Below are 24,277 nucleotides of genomic sequence, written 5' to 3' on the forward strand. Positions count from 1 at the left end.
GTGCAGCTTCAGAGATTTCTTGACCACTGAACCAAAACCTAGGCCTGAATATCTTACAATACTCTGATGCATTACATAATACGACGTGAATAAAAATGGTCCCTAGATGGTGGCCATCTTGTGATGCCACACATTAACCAATATTCTACGTTTTCATTTGATCATTGACCCAGAAAATTGGCATCAGCGTTAAAAAAATAATTACTTTCATAGAGGCTTTAAATCACAGAAGAATGCCAACCTGGTAAGAGTATTTATGTGCTTTCCCAGTTTGCATGATACTATGCAAAATTAATATTTTCATATGGCCGCCACATACTGCTTAATATTTTATGTTACCATTGGATTCCTAGACCCTAAAAATGTAGGTGTAGGCACTGCAACCATTTAGATAGCTGTTCTAATTATGGAGATATTCATCAAAACAGGTCTGTTATGGCGGCCATCTTGGATTTCAAGATGGCTGCCATATACTATTGAATATTTTATGTTGCCATTGGATTCCTAGACCCTAAAAATGTAGGTATAGGCACTTCAACCATTTTGATATCTGTTCTAATTATGGAGATATTCATCAAAACAGGTCTTGTATGACGGCCATCTTGAATTTCAAGATGGCCGCCATATGGGGTGAAATTGGGGATGCCCCCTGGACTAAAAATCTTTCTTTTCGGGTATTCTAGCCATGTGCCAAGTTTCATGCTTTTAAGGGAAAAGGCACAATCGATCCGAATGTTTTAGCTAAGCCGCCCAGCTAATGTCTTTCGCCACATTGCGAATGATCGTTATATCTTTATTGGTGAAAACGAGACGGCTCGTCACTCGTGCCCCACCAACAAATCTTGCTGTGACAGTGAATTTATGACAGGTGTAAAGATCCAATATTGTGCAATCCTTCGGTGAGTGTTCTGCATTTAAGCCTACTTGGCAAAGGTCCATTTAGGCCATTTTCACTCTTTTTTTTTTTGAATTTTTTTTTTTGTATACAGGATCGAGGCTCGTGAAAGAGCTAACATTGATCTCACAAAAAATCAAACAGACACATAAAACATATAATAAGGGGGGTGGTAGACAAAATGGGGAGAGAAGGGGAAGCACACAAACAAAACATTTGAGAGCAGGGACATCGGGAGATCTGTGGGAGGGAGAGGGCTTGGGGGGAGGAGGCGTGGGAAGGAGAAGTATAAAACACATGGACACTGCTCGGACTTCCAGGAAAGTAGTCGGTATTTCAAAAAAGTGGTTATGGGTGAATTAACAGGGGTAGAAAAGATCAAGGTTTTGGATGGGGGAGGATAGGAGATGGTGGTGAACAACTGTTTTAAAGACCTGGAGGGAGGAGAGGGATTGGAGAGAATGAGGGAGTTTGTTCCAGAGGTGGGAGAAAAGAGGAATGAAAGAGTGAAGGTGAATAGAGAGGAGGGTTGCAAAGGGTCGGAAACTTTCCATGGAAAGTTTCAGGAATTTTCAATGGGTTGGAAATTTTGGGAATTTTCATTTTATCTTAGAAATGGAAAAATAATGTTATTTTTGTGAGAAAGCAACAACATTATTGTGTTCTATACTACTCTTCACATAAATAAAAGAGTTTTCACATGCTTTGTGGGCTGGCTAGAGCCTTCATATAGCTTAATTGGCTCAAATATAGGATATGTGCGAATGATGTACCACTATATACACAATGTATACAGGGTAACATTTGTTTCAAATGATGATGTCATGACTGGTAATGTGAACTGCTCCCAAATTTACTTTGTGATTTGTCTGGAAAGTCTCTGTCTAAAGAATATGAATGCTTGTTTGTTTGAGAGGTGAACATTTTACCCAAACAGTTGAGATAAAAATGTTTGTAACACTGATGAAAACTTTCATGAATAAGACTTCAAAATGTTTGTAACTTTTAACAAATGTGATTTTCAAGAATAAGATTTAATCACATGTGATTTGGGGTATAATACTATTCCAGTGCTTGTTGACTCATGGGCATTATGTGTATCGTTTTTACACATGTCGTAAAAAATGTGTAATGATATGTTCCACAGTTCAGTAAGTAATAAAAATGTTTAGATTACTTACAATCAGGTGTTTTAGTGCTAAAACTGTTGAAGCATGTTTCTTTTTTCTTCAAAACATTATTGAGTTAACCAGAGAACCTTAATCCAATATCCCTCATCTTTTTATCACATCAAAATGTCAAATTATGTGAAAATTCTCAAAGTTTCCGAAAGTTCCCAATATTCCCGCAAAATTCCCCCCGGTGGAAATTTACCGCATTCAAAATTCCCGGGAATTTTGCAACCCTAATAGAGAGTCTTGGTTTTGGCAGTTTAACCATAAGAGGGTTGCTGGCAGATCTTGTGCGACCTGTAGGAATATTTGGGGGACAGAGCACAGAGAGAGCTGGGAGAGCAAGGCCGGAGAGTTTTTTTTATTTTTTATTTTGGTAGAAGACGGAAAGACCACCAACCTGCCTGCGGTGAGTGAGTGAAAGGCCCAGAGTCGGAGTTAGCTTCATCGTGGGAGATTCCAATGACTCATGATAGAATGTCTTTAAGGTTGATGTTTCACGTTTTGTGCAAGCCCTCGTGCGTAAATATCTCACACTTATGATATACCTGTCTGTCCGTCTGATATCACCGATGACGTCGGACGGTGAGTGCTACTGAAGCTGGCGACCCCACGGAAATAAATTCCTGGGTGGTTTGATCTGCCTTCCCAGCAGTCAGGATTGGAATTTGTTCATGGTGCCGGGCTGATACTTCGCTTACTCTTCGCAAAATAAATCGTGGAATCTTCAACATCCACTAATATCAGCAGACGGGACACCCAGTTTAACATCCACTTGAGGAATGGCACCATCTTTGATGACACCCGTATAATTATGGGAATCAATGATTTGCTAAATGCATGCTCCTCTAATGTGGAATCAAATAAAGGCTTAACTCGGTCTTAGTTACCCTCGCCAGAGGAGAGGTTATTGCATTTGAGTCAGTTTGTTTTGTCTGTTCGTTTGTTTGTCCGCACAGAATAAATATGATTTTCTCTGCAACCGATCCGAATCCGATCCGACCGACCCGAATCCGATGGTTTGGTCCAATTGACAGGAAATTTTCACCATAGGTGCAACTCCACCTGCATAATTTTTAATGATAATTATGACGTCATAGGTCATGCGGTATGTGCACAATCTTGGAAAAACCGAAAACTTTGCACCTTTATATCTCCAAAAGCGCTGCGTAGACAAAATTGAGACATGGCTCATTGTAAAGAACTCTCAATGGGGAAAAACATATGAATGATGATGTCATAGATGCCTCCATTATGACGTCATAATTTGACAAGAACAAAACTTCATCCAATCAAGATGAAATTTCTTGAGCATCATCTAGGGATAAATTGGCGAAGGAAATAATGATGACGCCATCGGTCACGTGGTTTGGCCGCCATATTTGTTTTAACGAACACAAAAGCCCGAAGAACCACTAAAAACACGTCCTGGTCTCAATGAGGTCTAAAACACGTCCTGGTCTGCAATCTCTGATTGCTCTTTCTTGTTTATGTATTGCTTATAAGACCAAAATATGTCAAAGACTGAATGTTAAACACTGCCCCTAAAATGTCAATTGTTTTACGAATGATCTCTGACTTGCTAAAGACACACCAACAATAGGAGCCCCAGACAAACTCGCTTATCTCCAAACATTAGGATAAAGTGAAAAAAGTGCAGAGAGGTAATTAACGCACTTCATCAAGAAAGTCCTCATAGAGAGAGGCAAGTTTGAATCCTCACTACAAATTATAAATGTTGGCACACATTGAGAAAGGGTAAAACTAGCGGATATACCCATCAAGGATTTATGGAATTTTATATTCCATATAAACTAGAATGCCCATTGGAATGTCATGGCATGATCTGGCATCAGTCATATGGCAAATGCTTTGAGAAACTAATGGGCCCGTTGTACCAAATTACCATTTGGTCTTCACCGCCTTGTTGCACACCTGCCTGCCGGACTCGGGGAGTCTTTTCGGTCCTCATGGACTTTTGGGTCTCTTGGGTCCTCAGGGTATTTTGGGTCATCGGGGGCTCTTGGGTCCTCTGCCTCTTCTGGGTATTTATGGGTCTTTAGGATATTTTGGGTCTTAAAGGGTCTTCAAGGTCAAAGGGGTCTCAGCAGTCAAAAGGGTTAAAATTTCACGAGTACGTATTTAATAGACACAAAAAGTATGACACACACACCTCATCCATTTATCGTAGAAGCCTGCTTTCGACTGAGCCAAACAGAATAAATGGACCAAATACATTTTTGCGTTTGGGTTCCCCTTTAAGTGATTTGATAATAATGCTTCACCTTTTGCATGGGATAAATAGTCCTTTGCAATATTTTTAATTCTTTTTTTCTTTTTCAACAGGTGGAGAATGAGGCAAATGAGTTTGCTCTATATATCGTTCATACAACTGGAGGTAAGTCCATAAAAGTTCATCAATCTGTGTACCCGCTTTAGTTTATTCCACACCACAGCACTTCCTGCAGTAGTTAAGCTCAATATAATGGGTCTTGGGAACAAACCGGTGCTCAATCTTTCACTGCCATCTACATTTAATGTTCAATTGTAAACCTTTTGATTTGTAAAACAAACAGATACTCTGCTGCTGAACATTCCATATCTTCAAAAGAAGCTCGGTGTAATAACCTCTTCTTATTCGTAATACCCATTCCTTCCAGCAGGAGTCAGTAATAACATCACTTACATGATTCCACAGGTACACACAGAAATGCTCACCTCCCCATAACAGTTGGGGAGAGGGGAGTATGAATTTTGTACCCAATAACTTGAACCCGGGTATCCCGAGCACGTATGCAAAATTTGGTAGAGATCGGACAATCCGTTTTCAATCATATAAGATTCCATATCTTATATGATATGTGGAGTTACGTCACCTCAGGTAAGTGGATGTAGATTGTGCGAGGAGATCTTAATCCTAACTACCCTCTAAATGACATTAACACACTTTACACTACCCGGGGTCTTTTACACTTCTACACTACTTTTACACTACCTGTCATTAAAGATTCCGATGTACAGAATTGCCAAATTTTATTACGACGATATTGTCCCACAGAGAAGCGCCGTTTGCAGGACACCGAATTCCCATTGATCGTGCGCGTGCTCCAAGGACCAAGCGAGAAGATTTCTCGACTCTTCCTCATGGAGCAAGATCTTGGAGAAGAGATCACACATGATGTAGGTGTACACGCATTTCGCTTCATCTCCCAGTGGGCAAGTTGAAGAGCCTTTAAAGATCAGGGGGCAATGAATCCAAAATTAATTTGTCAACATACTACATGACGTAACCACTGCATTCTGGAGGACATCATGGGAAGCAGTTGGGAGTCGACAAAGACTGCTCGACAATAAATATTGGACTCGAACGGCTCAGCATTTCTGTCATTGACAAAATACGATTCATCAAGGTCCCTAAGTTTGATCTTGATGGCAAAGTTGGTGTCTCGTTGGCAATTTCCCTCAAATCCTGTTATTCCCTAGAGGTGACAGCATCATGCTCCTTGCTTTTATATAGGGCCAAGCTTTCCCAGTTGGGAGTGGGGATATTCCACCTTTGTGGATTATTCAGTGTGCTCAAAATGGAGGTTCGGGAAACCGGGGCGCATTCCTTCTTTAAACTGGGGAAACAAACACCATTTCCTATCAAACCTTCGAGAAATAAATTGGTTTGGCTGCTCTTAGTGTCAGCAATTGGGTCCAACCCTCTCCCAAGACTAAACTCACTTGCTCATTTCATATTCAAATATCTGAACCACTCATAAAATAAAATGGCAGAGGCATTATATAAATATGTTCAAAATTTGTACGTTTTTACCCTGCACTCGCGAAGCAAAAAACGAGGTTAAGCAATAATTGGCTAATGTCCATCTGTCTGTCTTACCACCTTGTGGTCGAGGAACAACTTATTTAAACTGAATGTCACATTTTGATAACGAATCGGAACACGAATATGAAGACAAATCTGCCGTTAAACAGTACTTTGCCTCTGAATTCATCCGGATCACACAGAAGAGCGAGATAAAAAATTTTGTTACTCTGTTTGCTTGGCAGTAAAACAAAATTGAAAACCATTCCAAACAGGAAACTTACTGTTTTTAAGGATGTCATAAAGGACAAAAACAACAGGCACGTAGAATCAATGTAACATTTTTAGATAGGTTGGTGCAATAGAACGGCGCAATACAATAGAATGGTGTAATAGACACTGCATAAACGGCGCTAAAACCCAAAATTAATATATTTACGACTTTAAAAAATTTTGTTTTATTTAAATTGAATTATATGCTTGAACACAAATCGCCTTGTCATTTCCAAAAAAAACTCCTTTTGCGGTACTTGGACATGTTCTCTAAGGTGGTGTATAAGCATGATGTATGTACAACACTGCTTCAATAGCGCTAAACTTCCAGATTTTTAAAAATTATCTTTAAAATCATTATTGTTGAAATTGAAGTCCCATATATACTTGAACACGACAGGGTATTGGGTTCTATGAACTCTTTAGTTATTCATGTAACAAACATGATTGCCCATGACCTTTAAACCAAAATGATTTCCTCCTCCTCTCCCCCACCCATTTCTTTCACACCGGTCCAGGTGGCACAATACATCCACTTTGAGATGCCTGTACTGGAGAGTTTTATAACAAAGCTTTATGAAGAACAGGAGAGGGAGGAGACAAAGCTGCGAAAGAGGTAAAACTTAAAATGGTAATCAATCAAACATGTTTTCAGTACCACTAAAAGTAAAAATAAATTTCCTTTCTGGTTGTAGTCAACGTGTGGCCCTGAATGGATTTCTCTCATCTCCCCTTCGTGTTCAGGCTGGAGTTCCTCAAGGCAGTGTTCTGGGCCTGTGCTATTTCTGGTCTTCATCAATGATCTCTGACTCTCTGGAAAATCCACTCTATCTCTTTGCTGATCACTCCACTCTCTGCCGCTCCATTCCTCATCCCTCAGATCAGCAGTCTGCAGCCTCCTCATTCTCTGCAGACCTGGACAATATCACAAACTGGTCAAACAAGTGGAACATGTCTTTCAATCCTGACAAATCTTACACTTTCACTTTCTCTCCAAAAAGACCGTCTGGACAACCCTCCCATCTACTTTCTCAACAATCCTCTTGAAGTTCTGTCACTCAAACTTTTGGGTCTCACAATCTGCCATGATCTTTCCTGGGAAAACCACATTTCCAATCTGGCCTCCAAAGTCAGTCGCCAACTGAGCATCCACCATCATGCAAAGTCCTTTCTGGGCACTTCTGAGCTCCTCACCACATGCAAAGCTTTCATCCGCAGCTCAATGGAATACTGCTCTCTCCTCTGGGCTGGTGCTCCTGCCTCACACCTAGCTCGTCTTCACGTGGTTGAAACCAAAGCATTCAGTCATTGGTATCTTCCACGATGAAGCTGATTCTGAGGGCCTTTCTCTCTCTCACCGCAGGCAGGTAGGTGGTCTTTGTCTTCTATCGACTCCTTTCCGGCCTTGCTCCCCCAGCTCTGTCCCCCAAATATTCCTGCAGGATGCACAAGATCTACCAGCAACCCTCTCATGGTTAAACTGCCAAAATCAAGACTCTATTCACCTTCACTCTTTCATTCTTATTTTCTCCCGCCTCTGGAACAAACTCCCTCACTCTCTTGAACCCCTCTCCTCCCTCCAGGTCTTTCAAACAGCTGTTCACCACCATCTCTTATCTTCCCCCATCCAAAACCTTTATTTTTCCTACCCCCGTTAAAACACCTCAAATCCGCCTCTTTCAATCCCCAACTTCTTTCCTGAAATTCCTGGTGGTGTTCATTTGCTTTATAGTGTCCCCCTCCCTCCCCCTTCCACAGATCTACCGACATCCCTGTTCTCTTCTGTTGTTGTGCTTCGCTCTCTCTCCCCATCTTGTCTCCCGCTCCCTTCATTGTATATTTTATGTGTCTGTGCATGTTTTCGTATTCATTGGGTTAGCTGTTACACGAGCCTCGATTGTGTATACCAAAAAAAATAAAATATCAGGTTTGAACCACATGACATCATTTTGAAATTTAAATATCTAAAATGTTTGCATTATCTCTTCTCAGGCTTTTCTTGGAGCCTCACAATACTATTGATCTTGCGTTTATCACGATGCAGTCGTACGATTTTAACGTGTGGTTGCGTGAGCAGTGGCAGAACCATTATTTAGCGCCATGTTTATTATCACTTAGCAATTTTTTAATTTCACCAACATCCCAGGTACGACTCGCTACGTACAAGCATCGAGCACCGGTTACAAGAGCTCCTGGAAAATGGCATTTTGATTTGAGAGACCACCACGAGCGACAGCATGTAGGTCGAAAAGCTTCGCTTTCCCTTGCGAGGATTGACCTGCCGAATATCCACACTGCCGCAGTGCCGCATGCACGGAATGCCTGCAACTATTCAAATGTGTACATTCCCTCCCCAGGAATGGTCACTTTCACCTCCGCACTTGAAACCTCACACGTAGGTCAGCTCTACATGGGAACGTCGTCGGACCCCCGAAGTGCGACGTTTCGGGGGGATGGAGTAGTCGTGTTGCGTCTGACTGGAGGAATGTATTCCACACCAGCAATAATCAGCATAAATGAATCCCTCATCTACCATTGCACTCAACTTATTACTACTGCTTCGGAATGGCGGGTCCACAGTGGAAAAGCTTCCAGCCTTTCCCCGGAAATAAATTATTTGGCCTAGTAGAAAACTGTGAATGTACTAGCTTCTGGCCTGTATTAGGATAGATATATTTTTACATGTATTTGTACAGTGGGAATTAGTCACTATTGTTAATTTTTGAAGTGCTTTTCTGTTTTACAAATGCAAGGAATGTGGGAGGGTGAGGTTAAATTAATGGGAAAACAACATTTTAAAAACTATTGGTAGATCTGATCTTTTCTTTAAACTCGGCTGCTCTCCCCAAACCACTTCCCTAACTAGTGTATTTGAGCATGAGAAATGCCATGTCACGTGCCAAAGTCAGCATTCATCAACAATGGCATCAGATCTTAAGCTCGCGACACAATTTGTACCTTTTGCTATTGGTGTTGTTGTGCAGAATAAAGCGTTCAACTGTTCACCATGTTCTTTTGCACATTTTAATTTATAGTACAATGACTGCAACCGAATGCGCTTCAGTCGGAGGAACTTTTAACTGCATCGCATCAATAACAGAGCCGAAACCCAGCGAACGGGACACAGAGATGGAAACTCAAAATACGTAGTGCTTCTTTTCTTCCTTCGGAACATTGCAAAAGTGTCCGCCCTTGACTGGATGCTGGAAAGGGAACTGCTTGGGCGCCTGGTCACAGAATCGAACAAGGGGGAAGGTGAACAGTATTGGATCAAATGATTGGCACACAGGAAAAAAAAAAACACGTTTGCTGGAATCGTTGAAACAACATACGGATCTTTACAAACACGTTTTATGTTTTCTTGTCATATTTGGACCATTAAGCAATGGTGCCATCCTGGATTGGCCTATTTAATAAATAAAAAAGGGCCAGCTTTCTGAAAAGGCACCGCTTCGAGCTATTAACAGCATTTCTATTTGAGCAACAAGAATACAAATATGCAGCACCTTATTATAAAAACAAATAATTCTGCAGGAAGAAGCGAATGTCGGCATATGTGGTAGAGAGCTTGTTGGTTCAGGATTGGAGGAGTCTTGGAAACACCAAGCATGTTGCAACGAAAATTGCGGCCCAGGAAACCATCTAGTTCATGGCAATATTCGAATTGCAACTTCGCTCCTTGGCCTGATTGACAACAACATTTCCAATTGCAAGTTGCACTTCTTCGGCATCAATGCAGACATCGAAAATAATGCACCCAACCCTGACATCTGACGAAATGGCAGCATCTTGGGAAGCAAAAAGGTTTTCCCTTTCTGGAATCGAGATAAAGTACATCAATCGGAACAAAGATTGAACAACAAATTGAGTACCAGTTCACTGGTAATTCCCTGTTTGTCGTTGAAGGCGGCAAAAAGGGTTGGCGTCAGGAAGGGCATCCGGCCGTAAAACATTGCTTCAAAAAAGGGGACCAAAAAAACAACAACTACCACGGTCCCCGGAAAGGCCAACCCCCGCTTTGCGGGAAAAAATGGACTCTAAACGGTGGTTAATCGGAACAAAGATTATAACTTATTTTAGCCACATGACTATTTTGAGAGGCAGGTAACCTTTTATAATGACCCTGATAAAGGCAGAATGTAGAGGCTGGTTTTGTCACAATTTGTTCTCAAAGATAAAGACATGTACAGAGTTGATAAACTGCGCAACATGGGCCTCGTGCACAGGTATATCGCCAAAGACCACACCCTACCCTATGGTCAACACCCCTCGATGGTGCACTGCAATTTTTGCACGAGACTGGTACCATGTGATTGTCGTCTTGTGAGGCATATAGTCAATCACAAGGATTCCTGTGACATCCCAGAAAACAGAGGCCATGAACTTGTCAGCTGGGGGTTGGATACAAAATTGCTGGAGTGGAAGTGACCCCTTGGACTTCCATTGTATATATTCCAATTAAGTTTCAGAATTCCAGTGCTGAAGTCATGTGGCTTCGCAGTTACTAGATAAGCAATGAAGTCAGCTGGTTCTGCTATGAACAGAACGACTGCTACATGATGACAGCCATTGCTGTCGATCGAAGGGACCCATATTTCTGACAAGATCCACCCAAGAGTTTGCGGACAATGGATGAATGCCCTGCCGTGAGAAACCAGCAAATTTTATTACTTCGTAGATATTTTAATGGCCTGAACACAACAATTCTCTGATTATTGCCTCAACTTCACAGTCATAGTTTATGAATCGGTTGCCTATCCGAGCCATCCTGACATAGTTGCTAACAAGCAGGAAGTGCCAAGAGACTGCAAAAACCTTGATCTTTTCTACCCCAACTAATTCACCCCAGATCCACTTTTTTGAAATTCCAACTTCTTTCCTGGAAGTCCTTGCAGTGTCCATATGTTTTATACCTCTCCCATCTCCCCCCAAGCCCTCTCCCCCCCACAGATCTCCCGACGTCCCTGCTCTCAAATGTTGTTTGTGTGCTTCCCCCTCTCTCCCCATCTTGTCTACCACTCCCCTTATTATATGTTTTATGTGTCGGTTTGATTTTTTGTGTGATTAATATTAGCTCTTTCACGAGCCTCGATCTTGTATACAAAAAAAAAGAAAAAAAAAAGAAAAAAAAAAGTGGCATTTCTCATGTATAACTCACCATCGGTGGGTGTGATGGAAAAGTGCTGCCCAGGAAGAAGAAGAAGAGCATGCCACCAATAAATATGAATAGATGCTTGCACATTGTATTCCAGGGGACAATTACAGGACTCTTGTCTAAGCGTGACCGCAGGTACATGTCTGAATCAAAGTGCAGCTAAATGTGGCACAGGAAAGTAGACATTAGTTCATTTTATTTTATTCCCAAAAATATATATATCAATCACAACCACCTTTGGTGGCGGACGTAATAATTCAACATATCAAGGCTTGAAGGCACAGATATACCACACCATAATTTTTGTGTGGTTCAAAGTACAAAACACCAAACATGTTGATGATCTCACCAACTTAAAGCCAGGATACTCCTCCAGCTTTTATGGATCTTATGCAATCGAGGAGGGTGGATTGCTGCCACCTGTCATGCATCATTAAAAGGTTCAAGATGGCAGGTGCATGACTACTTATTTAACAGCCGCAATTATTACAAGTTATTGTTGGGGGGGGTGGGGGGTAGGGGGTGAGAGGTGATGAGATTTCAGCCCTCTTTCATGAGCCGGCTGGCCAGGCCAGACGCTCGACTAAGTAATCACAGCTAGAGTGTGGAATTTGTTCATGGTGCCGGTGGTGATAGCTCGCCTACTCTTTGTGAATGATGCCGCGAGATCTTTAACATCCGCCAACGAATGCTGGCAGACGTGACGCCCGTTTAACGTCTATCTGAGGGATGGCACGCATTGATGAATCATCCTGTCTGTGAAACACCGGGATGACAGTTTATAGCTGGGTCGGGATTCAAACCCAGGCAAGACAGATTAGAGGTGAGTGCGAATACATGTTGGCCATCCTGCCAGCCCTCAGGTGCATGATATTGATGCATTTTTGGAAAATTTAGTGACAAGTGAGAGCTTTTTGTTTGTTTACTGAAAACGAATAATGACTAATGTTAGAAGATAGATAAATTAGCAATCAATCATGGCTTTAGGGCAGGGGTTCCAAAACCCAGGGTCGCAACCTGTTCTGAAGGGTCGTGGATGACCGCGCCGCTTGATCTTACAGCTATGTATGTATTCAAGCGTTGGCAGTTTGCCAACTTCTCACAAATCCCGCTTTTTGAGGAGAGTTTTTCATGTCAAAAGCGTTTTCTCTGACAATTTTATGGTAGGTATTGTTACGTGCTCCTCCCCAAACCCCGGTCACGGTGTACCTCCGAGCCCCGAGAGGAGTCACGGCAGAAAGATGTGTTATTCTGTATGCCAAGGATCAATGGTGAAACCACACCAATTGTTACCAACAAACAAGTATTGTATTAAGGTCACACAAGAATAACGGTACAGTAACAATATTAATCAAAAGTACAATCAATATATATTATTCCTATGATGGTACCATCAGTTTCGTAATATATAACTCGCTGTGCTCCAAGTGAGCGAAAAGAACATCCCCAATGTCTCTTTCCCGGCTTCAAGCCAAAGTCGATCCACTCCAGTGATCGTCCGTACGATGTCGTATCGAGACCAGAATCCCGTTGGGTTGACAGTTACACTGCCAAAGATGGGCGAAGGTGTCCTCGAGAAGCGACGGGGAAATCACACCTTCAGGTATGGACGTTTGACGGCTCTCAATCGGCGAACCGCAGATTTCCCACTCAAAAGCCACATTACACACACACCAAATTAACGTCTGGATGCGGTGAGAATGGTTGAAGCGAAGTGAAAAACCTTGAGCGAAGCGCAAGTCCTGCACGAGGTAAAAAATGGCCGACGGCCCGTTCTCGTGGCGTAACGGCACTCTGACGATTCTCTCCGGAATCAACCACAAAACCTGTCACGCAGGTTTATCGGTCACAGTGATAACAACTCTGTCGCAGGAATCCCTTTCCTGAGAAACCCAAAGTTCACTCGTGACTCTCGTTCGCCAATCGTTCGCTCCAGACCTCGAAGCAGCTCGGCTTCTTGTCCGACTCACTCGCTCCGCCTTCTCCTCCTCCTCTTCCTCCTCTTCGTCCGGTTCCGGTTTCATTTAAAACATTAACTTTTTTACCTTTTGAAAATAGTAATCTCTATTTCCCCCAAACGACAACAATAATAGTACATGGAATCAAAAATGTTTACAGTGGATGAAAACCACAACAACGGAAGTGACGAATCCGTAACAGTATTGGTACCGATTAGGTATATGACAAGTACCAAGTAGGTACCGGTATAATTTGGGTCACGAGGCGAAAGTGATTTCACATCTTGGGTCGTGAACAACAAAAGTTTGAACCTATGCTATAGGGAGACATTTATTGATGTCGAATGTTCAGTACTTTGTTGATTCTCTTTATCAAGACTATCAGGTCTTCTTTGAAACTTCATGATGGGTGTTGCTTGTTATACAAGTAACATGGCTTTTTACAACTTTTCCATCTTCTGTAATCAATCACCATTCATGTGGTTTCCATGAACCACACAAATGGAAAAGCTCCTGTTATCTCGACCACGGCAGCAAACAAAAGGCAACATTTTGTGTTTACAATAGCTAATGTTGACCCCAAGTGTTCCAAGTTGAAAACTATCCTCATGTTATTGTTATTATTTTTTCTATACTTGGTCGAGGCTCGTGTAAGAGCTAACACATATAACATACAATAAAGGGAGCAGGAGACAAAAGGAGGAGAGAGGGAAGCACAACAATAGTAGGACACATGGACATCAGGAGATCTGTGGAAGAGAGATGGCTGGGGTGGGGTACATGGGATAAACATGATGGACACTACTGGGGATTTCAGGAAGGAAAACGGAATTTGAAGGTGGGTTTGGGGTGTTTTAATGGGGGTAGAAAAGATCAAGGTTTTGGATGAGGGAAGATAAGAGATGGTGGTGAACAGCTGTTTTAAAGACCTGGAGGGAGGAGTGGGATTGAAGAGTGGGGAAGTTTGTTCCAGAGGTGGGAGAAAAGAAAAACGTTTCACCAGAAGAGAGTTGCTGGCAGATTTTGTGTGACCTGTAGGAATATTTGGGAGACAGAGCACAGACAGAGCACAGACAGAGCAGGGGGTGCATTGGAGAGGGGTCGGTAGAAGACAGAAAGCCCACCAACCTGCCTGCGGTGAGCAAGTGAAAGGCCCTGACAAGCAGTTTCATTGCGAGATACACCAATGATTCGAAAAGCCTTGGTTTGATAGAACAATGTAAAAGTGTAAAAGCCATAGAACAATGTAACTGCAATCAAGTGTGTATCGAATCGAAACCCAAGGGTTTCCACGTCCGCCTTTTGAAGTGCAAACATAACTTATTTGTAGGTACTTGCATGAAACTCACCGGCTCTCCCCAGTTACGGCGTATTGATGGATCATCCCAGTCATAATGGGGATCTTTCTCATTGGATGATACATCTGGCAACATCGGGTAGTCGCCAAGCCTGGTGAGAAATATCAAACTCAAATTGGAATTCTGTCTGAGAGTATCGCTAACTGTACAATAATAACAAGCAGGTAGGTGTACCTCAAGTCACACAGCATGATCCAGTGATGAAATGTGATCAAACATGAGCACAAAGACAAAGCACAGATGAGCACAAAGTGATCATGCCACTGATCAAATATATTTTCCAGAAGTTATTAAGCAGTTATCAGTCTTGAAGAAGAAGGAGTCAGAAGAAGTTTTCCAGAGGTTACAAGTCGTCTTTGTTGGATTTATGCTTCGGAGATCATAAGAAAGGTGTGCAGGCAGAATCTGAAGGTGCTGATGGAAATGGCATCGATTTGGTGACATTGTGCAAGAGTATGTTTTTTTTATTCGGTTTTATTCACTACACTTTTTATCTTCCAAAAGCAAGCAAAGTTATAGCAACAGGACAGCTATGGGTACCAGTAACCGAGAAACCCATTCTACCGACTGACTGCTCGTTATCCTGCGATGAAGTGAGATCAACACCACTGCACGTGCGCGAGTGTTGTCGGATAACCGAGCCATCAAATTTCTGCGACAGACATTGTGAAGTTCTTACCCGAGGCCATCGTCGGGATACACCTGGTAATCATGAAGGTGCATGTTGTATTTTTTAGCTGCTGCTTTCCACTCTTCCTGCGTTTTGGGAAACACGTCAGGCAATTCATCCTTGGAACTCGAAGCTGTCGGAAGAGGAATGTGGTGGGGAATGAGTTGCCGAGTTTGTTTACTGCCCACTTTACTAGCCCCGCCGCCATCCCCATCCCGTCACGAAACTTGTTAGCTATCGATTGCTGACACATCTGCATTCTCAAACATGGGGCTATCATTAAACCACACAACTATACCAAGGGTTTATTTATTTCCTAGTTAAGCTTCATGGGACTTAATACTACAAACAGATATCCTCATTGCAAAGTGAATTCCAGGTGCAAGATCACCTTGGACAACTATTTCAGTTAGTTTGGCTCAGGAAGGCAATTTCTCCAAGACCGTGAACTTATTATCCACACAGACACATTGGAAAAACTAAAAAGTTCAATCCTACCTGTTTGGTTTAAATAAATTAAAAAATGATAACTAACTAGAATGGCACGAGGTAGAGTGCATACCTCCGCCAGGCTGAAAGGTTTATATTTTGTATCCCACTGTAAGGCGGATCTGGATTCAGACCTGAACCAAAATCTAATCGACTTGTTCTTCTCACCTAACTAACTCGTCCATAACTTATTAAAATATCATGTTATATATCGTTTTTCGCCCGATCTCTCAATGGTGAAGAATCACTTGTAGATTAAACAATTCGCGCATCCTAATCCCTATTCAGATCTTCACCTTATTAAATTATCTAATTTAATTGTTTCTTCCTCGTCACACACCCAACTGGTCCACCAAGTTTCATCCGAATCCGTCCATAACTTTTTGAGATATCCTGTTATATATCGTTTTTGGCACTATCGCTCAATGGTGAAGAATCGCTTAAAAAATTCTACTAGCCGGATCCGAGCATTCTCCACCTGGCCCTTTACCAGATTTTGTCTCAGGTTGTGACCACAGTGTGGTCATTCTTGTTAAATTAACAAATCCAGAGATGTATATTCATATGCCGCAAAGAAAATGGCCGCAGCAATAGAGGGTTCCCGAGGATGTCAGAAATGAACCGCAAAGCATTGGTGGCCATGCTGTGAGACAAGCAGTCACACGACATCATGGCAAAGGCACAAATGACAGCCTAAAAAAAACCCCAAACTAACTCTCTTCAAAAACTAATTTTTTCGCTCGTTTTGGGTGTATCCATATAAAAATTCGATGCACGTTTATCGAAGTTCGTATGCTTTTAAGATTGAGCATGTATGAACTGTCCGTGACCACTGCACTCGTATAGCATTCAAAATCAAATGCGGAAGGAGAACGATGAAGCTTGTGATCAGCTCTTTCCTACCCAGACTGCCAATTACATGGTGTTCACGGACAGTTCAAACATGCTCATTCTTAAAAGCATACGAACTTCGATAAACGTGCATCGAATTTTTATATGGATACACCCAAAAAGAGCGAAAAAATTACCATTTTAAGATTGACTGGAGGAGGGGGTGGGGTGGGGGGGGGCATGGTATTGTTACGGATCCGGGGGATGGCACTCCCGTTAGCAAGGGGGGTTAATCCCCTTGTCCTGTTAAGCTGGCCGTCCGACCGGTCCTGGTACTTGTAACGCTCTTTTGCGGGGTGGGATTGGTCAGTGTTATTGGTCCAGGTATTATCCCGAATACCTTTATCAATCCCTCCGCAAAACAGGGAGACAAGTACCGCTCGAACCACGGACAAGATGGTATTTGCCGAGCGGTTTAGCAATCCGCGGGTTGAGCCGTTATCAACATGGACTAAACCCGATTAAAAGCAGTTCGGCCAAAATCGCGCCACAGATACTCAATCAGGAAAAGACTAAAGCGATCGGGGAAGAATGAAACCAAAAGTAAGGAATAACAGGTATTTATTAATTATTTATACAAAACCAAAGAAGAGGAGGAACGAAAGTAATTTACAGAAGCAGAAGAAGACACAGAGCAAACCTTAAAACAAGCTTATATTATATCCCAGACAACAAACAAGACAGACAACGGACTTACACGACAAGGGAATAGCAGGCAGGAATCACTGGAGGAGGAGGTGGTCCAGGTGGGACAACAGGGCTGGAAGGTTCGGCAGGGTACAGCAAAGGAGGTCTGCTCCAGCTCCACGCTGGAAGCGAGCAGCCGGCGGCTCCACGTATTCGGTTTCACACGGCAGGGGCTGTTTGAAGCAGCGTGTCAGAGCTCCGCGCAGCTTCGTCTCTCTCTCTGCCTTCTTGGTTCCAACTCTCTCCCAACTCCACTCAACTTCTCGGTTCGGCTGGATCACTCCTCTCCCTCTCGTGCCTTCTCACCGACTCTCCTTCCAACTCCAACTCCAACTGGTAAAAAGGCTTCGCTTCGCGCTTATATTGGTGTCGGCCGTGTCAAGCCGCAGGCTGCGAGGGCACGCCTACCGGTTCGCTCACCGCGGTGCTGGTTGGTGGTTAGGGCTGGCTGACTCCACCTTCGATGACGACGACGTGCCACGCCCGTGATCTGGCGGCTCCTCCACCCTTCTTCTCCGAGATGGAGCACATGGGCAATGGCGTCTTGGGGCAATCAAACGAGCCAAACCAAAGGGCAGCGAACGCTGCCTGGCTGTTACTTTGCGGAGACGCAGGTGAGGCGATTGGGTAATTGAAAGGGGCCTATCTTATTTGATTCATGCAACGTAGAGTCAAACTATTGGAAACACAGCCTTACCTGAAACACATAATAATGAAATAACTATGAAGAGGGCCTATGGTTCGCTACGTGTTGCGATGTGGACTAACTAGGGGACGACCTTTGATCTTAACAATGAATGGAGGTATTTACACAAATAATTATTTACAAAGGGTATATTTACAACACTTTACAAAGTGCAGGGTTCTCAAAACCCCAACAGTATGTTCAGACCATGCAGACAGCAGGGTGTTAATATTCTTCTTCTTCTTCTTCCTTAACAGCCACAATGATTCCCACATTCTTGTAGGGGTGTCCTGGGGAAGCTTGGCCCACGCCTTTCAAGTAGCGGTGGGCCAGGCCTAACATTCGACGAAGGTCAGGGCAGGAATTTGTAATTTGGCCATGGTGCCGGCGATAACTCACCTATTCTCCAGGAAGGACACCGTGGGATCTTTAATGTCCACCAACTAATGCCGGCAGACGAGACGCCCGTTTAATGTCCATCCGAGGGACGGCACGGCACACACATTGATGAATCACCCTGCCTGTGAAACACAGGGACAACAGTTTATAATCTGGGTCGGGAATCAAGCAAAAGTTAGACAGGTTAGAGAGGAGTGTGCGTACCTCTCGGGTCTAAGCCATCCTGCCAGCCCCATGTTAAAATTATTATGCCATTCTGATCAGACGGAATTGACAGATTAATTTGTGGTTATAATAATTTTAACGAAACATCTAACTTGGATGGCATAGATACTAGAGTAGCTCATGGTGGTTGAGTATGCACTTTATTGTACAGACCTAAACTCTTCAGGAATCCACTAATTGAAGGTCCAGGAACAATATTTGGTTGGTAACACATTTGCCACTGACGGCGAAATAGCTGAAATGGCCACACCCCTTTTTGGGCCACGCCCCCTTTTTTGCCGTGACTGTATCTACAGAACCGTTGGACCTAGGAGGTTGCCCGACCACTCAAAATTTGCGCAATGGCCACATTATGGGGGGTCAGTAATACATTTTCATATCCAAAAGTCAATGGTTTTTAAGATAATTGCCAAAAACCGATTTCAACATGTTACGAACTACAATATTATTCGTAATTGTTCCTGTTCCTGTTCCTATTGTTCAATTACTTGATTCCTGAAGAGTCTGGCTTTGATTGAGACTGAAGCCTTTGGCAAGCTCGTTGTAGAGAATAGTGTCATGACTGGAGGTCACTATTGCAAAGGCAAGGAGGGAATGAGTCTTGTATCAGAGGTGATGACAGTTCTTATGTTTGAGAAGTTTCAACCTGACCAGGACAGTACTAGTTGTGAATTAGACCAGAAAATAGAGACCATGGAAACTAAGATGGAGCAGGCTTTAGATAGTGACCATACAGAGTTCAGAGAGATTTGGGAAGAAAGCAAGATCTTACATGCAGACTTGAAGAAGTATTTCACCGAATGGAAAGAAACGGCCTGTAATGAGAATGTGAGGTACTGGAGCTTGTTTCTGGATGAGCTGTATCCTATCCTGAGAGATCTTACACACTCTATTCGGCAAGGCGATTGGCATCTTTTCGTTTCAGCTGTGCGGAGGTGCATGCCTTTGTTCTTCGGGTTTGGCCGGACAAACTATAGCAGATGGGGTACGCTGTTCCTTGAAGATTGCCTGGACCTACAAAGGAAGTTCCCGGGTATCTACAGATGCTTTACAGATGGTGGATGGGTGATGTACCACACTACCCGACAAGGCAGTGCAGTAGGATTTGACATGGCACTCGAGAAGTGTTACAATAAACCCGCCAAGGTTGCTGGAGGTATCATTGGGATGACCAGACAGAAAGAAGCAGTAGCCTTATGGAATCTCCTAAAGCATGAGAAAGATCTTCATGTGGCACAGCTGCTGGAATGGTGCAACTTGGGAGACAAAGATGACAGTGAGCTGAGCCTACACCATGAGTTCAATCCAAGTTCTACGAAGATTGGCCATGTTCGTGCAAAGGCCCTTCTGGATTACATAAAATCCATCAACAATCCGTTCGACGCTGGAATCAGACTTCAGAACATCTCTACTGGAGCTGACATTCCCCAGGAGGTTGTCGACGGATTACTTGAATGCCTGGAAATTGGTGAGAAGAGTTATGAAGAGTTTGTTGAGACCAGATTTCAGGATAAGGAGAAGCACCTACATGATACAATCCCTACCAACCGCAAGACTGTTTTCGTGAAACGTACTTCTACTCCGTTCACAGCGAAGAAATCGATGGCGAAAAAGGATGCAGCGGAAACGGTTAGGTACATTGACTATGCTAGAGAAAGAGGGTACAGCATGCTAGAACTCCTGAAGTATGAATTGACCAGCACATCCCAGTTCCTCACCACTGAATGTAAAGATGGCATCAAATTGAAGAAGCCCGATAAAGCCTCCTTAGCCAGGGAACTTGTCAGTCGTCTTCCACAGGAGACGAGGAATGTAAAGAGTGACGCTCAGATGACAATAGTGGACTTCATGGCACTTGTGCGTAAACTACCGATGAAAAAGATGGGCCTTCACACATTCGGGGAATTGGCTGAGAGTCTTTCCAACAGGATTCTTGCTACAGGCTCCGTGTCCACAAGAATAGACATTATTTTTGATGTTTATCAAAAATCATCAATCAAGCAAATGGAACGGGCACAGCGAAGTTCCTCAGAACAAATCACAATCACCATTGGGTCTGACAATCAGAAACTCCCTGTCGATCTTGATATGTTCTGGAGCTCAATGTTGAACAAAGTTCGGTTGCAGGAGTATGTCTTCAAGTGGATGCTGCAGAATGTCGAGTCGGACAAGGAAATATTCTTTGGAGGAGTATATGGGGGTGAATGCAGGAAACTGTTAGCTGGCACTGAAACACAGATCGCAGAGCTCTCAAGCAACCAAGAAGAAGCCGACGACAGAATCATGTTCCATATTAATGATGGTGTTGTGAAACACGGGGTTCAATCAGTCTTGGTCGACTCGCCTGACACAGATGTCTTTGTCAACCTCATCTTCCACTTCAACACAACCTGGCAACTACAAAAGCTGTACGTGAAGCTTGGTAACCGGAAAACAAAGAAAACTGTACCAGTCCACATGTTGGTTGATCAACTGGACAACGGTTTGGTGTCGTGTCTCCCAGCCATTCATGCTCTCAGCGGTTGCGACAGTACCAGCAAGGTGGGTCCAAAGCTGTCTGGCCTGAAAGCATCCATCGATCTCTCCCTACTGGAAGGGTTTGGTGTAGAAGAACTGTCACCACAGATAACAAGCAATGCTGAAAAGTTCCTTGTGTCTGGATTAAAGAAGACCGACTGTTCCACTTTCGATGAATATCGATGGGAGCAGTACCACAACTCCAAGAAAGAACTGGACTTCAACCAGCTTGTGTGCTGTTCATCAACGCTACGAGAACACATAAAGCGAGCATTTCTTCAGTGTAAGATGTGGTTGCAAGCCCCAACTCCTGCCGTCACCAAACCAGATCCACTCCAGTATGGGTATGAAGCAACGGACGTTGGCATAACACCAGTGATACTGCCAGTATCGTGCAGGCCCGATGACCTGCCTCCTCCATGCAAATGCCCAAGAGCATGTATGAGTACCAAAACGTGCACTTGCAGAGACAGGAACATTAAATGTGTCACGTTTTGTGGCTGTAGTAAAGGCGAAAAGTGTAGAAATCCAAATAAGTAAATTCCAAAATAGGATGATGCAAAAGGTATAAGTGTCATATAATGTTGTGGCCTTGGTGGTATCATACAATTGTAGTTCGTAACATGTTGAAATCGGTTTTTGGCAATTATCTTAAAAACCATTGACTTTTGGATATGAAAATGTATTACTGACCCCCCATAATGTGGCCATTGCGCAAATTTTGAGTGGTCGGGCAACCTCCTAGGTCCAACGGTTCTGTAGATACAGTCACGGCAAAAAAGGGGGCGTGGCCCAAAAAGGGGTATGGCCATTTCAGCTATTTCGCCGTCAGTGGCAAATGTGTTACCAACCAAATATTGTTCCTGGACCTTCAATTAGTGGATTCCTGAAGAGTTTAGGTCTGTACAATAAAGTGCATACTCAACCACCATGAGCTACTAGAGTAAGAGGCTGGAGTCAGGATTGGAGGTAGATGTATCAACAACCCAAGGTAGGCTGACGATACCAGAAACCACTCTATTGGCAGAAAGAGGAATTAATGAAACAGCTGCTGACGGTGAAGAAGGAAAGTTAAAAAGCTGGTCTCTATTTAAACCTAAAAAAAAACAAAAAAAAAAGACAAATCTTCGATGCGTTCAGATTGGGAGATGATCATGTGCAAATGGTGAAAAGTTTCATCCTCCTTTAGTTCTGAGATTGAGGTGAGTGGAAAATGTAGATGAGAGACACTTGACGGGTGTCGCCGGCAATATCACGTCACACTTGAAGCCATGGCCGGGAGAAGTCGCATATGAGGCCCCAAAAGACGAGTTAGAAACAATCCATGTGAAGGTCACATATAATCTGATGGCGAGAAAAATCAGACGGGCAATGGGATACAAGAATCATGCGGAAGACCACTTTAAGCACCTTTTTAGTGAAAGACCATTGCGGCCTACCTCGAGGCCGAAGTCGAGACGGCTCAAATCGTCAGTCTGTGGTGGACGTGATAAGGATAGAATGCCTCAAGGACGTCGCGTTTCCTCCAAATTTCTTTGTGTTACACAGCAGCGATTGTTTAAAAAGGTAATCATGCGTTGAACAAAATTGACCGAATAGTTTGTGTTTATAATAATTTTTACTTCCTGTGGGTGGAGCTATGTATACACCTTAACACTGAGGTATCCTTGGGGAGGGGGGGAAGGGGGATGGAAGGGGGATGAAAGTGGTACAACCGCTGTCACGTGACCCTTTGTCCTTCTGGCAAGTTGGGTTGAGATCGGATAAATAACAACCGAATGCATCGCGGTCAGAATCATAGTGTTTTAGTATGATAATCAATGGCAATGGCTACTCCGATGGATAGTCAGGATTCTTCCCACCTGGTTGGGGCGGCCACATGAGCTTTCCCACTCCACATCCCTCAATCCTGAGCCTCGTCTCCCTTCCTTCCTCATCCCTCCTGCCACCGCTTCTTCACAAAAGGAGTTGCGTTATGTTCCTTTGATGTCGGTGTCAGTCAAAAGAGTGAATGTAGTGTCATGTCGTCCCGACTCATCCACATTACATCCACATCCACGAATCTTACATTTCCTCATGTTAAACTGCATCTAGCAATCAATTAAAGGATTTAAGCTTGGCTTTCCTGAATATGATCACCCGACCCCTCTGCTATATACTGACACACACACACACACACACACACACACACACACACACACACACACACACACACACACACACACACACACACTCGAGGTGGACATAAAAATGGCAGGGAAGGGTCAAACATCAAAATATTCAAATGAGCCAAGTTGAAGTGTCAAATTAGGTTGGAGAGAGGGTTATATCCTGGGACGAGGTAACAATACCGAAGCGAACCCTTCCCCACACCGTACGTACCGAGCAAATACTAAATAGGATTTCCACAAAGTACAAACATGACCAATTGGATTTATTTTTTCACATTTTCAAAAAAATATTGTTGAAAAGGACATGTTATTAACTAGTTCAACAGACGTCGAGATAACATCATCACCTACCATATCTGACTTTGCACGGAGAACCAGCGAGGATTGGACAATATCGAATCCGGGTGACCCCAAAGAACACAGAGCGCAGCGCCATGTTCGCCTTAGCGAACGCCACTGCGCATGCGCACAAAAATCCTTTTTTAATAAACTGAAAAGACTCGCATTTTACGAGTCACATTGAAATGAACTTAAAATATCTATTCATTCAATGAATAATTCCGGAAAAATAAAATAACACATTTTAAATTTACAACTATATTTGTTGGATTTTTGCAGGCAGAATGCATCTCCAGTACTTACACATTTGCATTGATTTATACACAATTTACCGCATCAAATATCAATATTTGAAAACATATTAATATACAAAAAAAATTAAAATGCTATATAGTACGAGGAAAACAAGAGGAGAATAATTACATGGATCTAAAACGGGACATCGCCGGTTCAATTATACACTTAATACACCGCCCAATGCATTAATTCCTGGAATTTGCATAAGAGCGGAGAGTGATTTAGGTGAATCCCAGACTGTTGATGAGAGATCAACACATGCTTAATAAAGTCCCACCTACACCTGCA

General features: G+C 43.1%; 2 protein-coding genes across 8 annotated transcripts in view; one reads left to right on the forward strand and one right to left on the reverse strand.

The window, feature by feature from the left end:
* Positions 1-9,151, forward strand: part of RASSF4 (Ras association domain family member 4) — a 67,246-nt gene extending 58,095 nt beyond the window's left edge. For 5 of the 7 annotated variants that reach the window (XM_078783476.1, XM_078783478.1, XM_078783477.1 and 2 more), the window contains exons 8-11: positions 4,414-4,465; positions 5,126-5,247; positions 6,667-6,764; positions 8,295-9,151. In XM_078783476.1, coding sequence (XP_078639602.1) covers positions 4,414-4,465; positions 5,126-5,247; positions 6,667-6,764; positions 8,295-8,364 — 342 coding nt within the window. In that variant the 3' untranslated portion in view covers positions 8,365-9,151. The remainder of the gene's footprint in view (positions 1-4,413; positions 4,466-5,125; positions 5,248-6,666; positions 6,765-8,294) is intronic. The other 2 variants (XM_078783473.1, XM_078783479.1) reach the window with 1 other exon arrangement.
* A 7-nt stretch (positions 9,152-9,158) lies between these two features.
* Positions 9,159-23,811, reverse strand: NDUFB8 (NADH:ubiquinone oxidoreductase subunit B8). The gene is made up of 5 exons (XM_068124808.2): positions 23,705-23,811; positions 15,299-15,422; positions 14,611-14,710; positions 11,307-11,462; positions 9,159-9,375 (listed from the first exon to the last, which is right to left on the reverse strand). Exons 1-5 carry the CDS (start codon positions 23,787-23,789, stop codon positions 9,286-9,288), a joined length of 555 nt encoding a protein of 184 aa, XP_067980909.1. The 5' UTR covers positions 23,790-23,811; the 3' UTR covers positions 9,159-9,285.
* Between the last annotated feature and the right edge of the window lie 466 nt (positions 23,812-24,277).

The sequence above is a fragment of the Myxine glutinosa genome, chromosome 8, assembly GCF_964187855.1.
Source record: "Myxine glutinosa chromosome 8, kmMyxGlut1.1, whole genome shotgun sequence".
NCBI classification, from domain to species: domain Eukaryota; kingdom Metazoa; phylum Chordata; class Myxini; order Myxiniformes; family Myxinidae; genus Myxine; species Myxine glutinosa.

Bases quoted from the DNA above. Each gene is read 5' to 3' on its own strand.
- NDUFB8 (XM_068124808.2), bottom strand. From the start codon at position 23,789: ATGGCGCTGCGCTCTGTGTTCTTTGGGGTCACCCGGATTCGATATTGT. The intron at 11,463-14,610 runs GTGAGTTTCATG...TGCCACATTTAG, and splicing joins GCCGTAACTGGGGAGAGCCG to CTGCACTTTGATTCAGACAT. The intron at 9,376-11,306 runs GTGAGTTATACA...TTCTGTGACCAG, and splicing joins TTCCATCACACCCACCGATG to GCGCCCAAGCAGTTCCCTTT.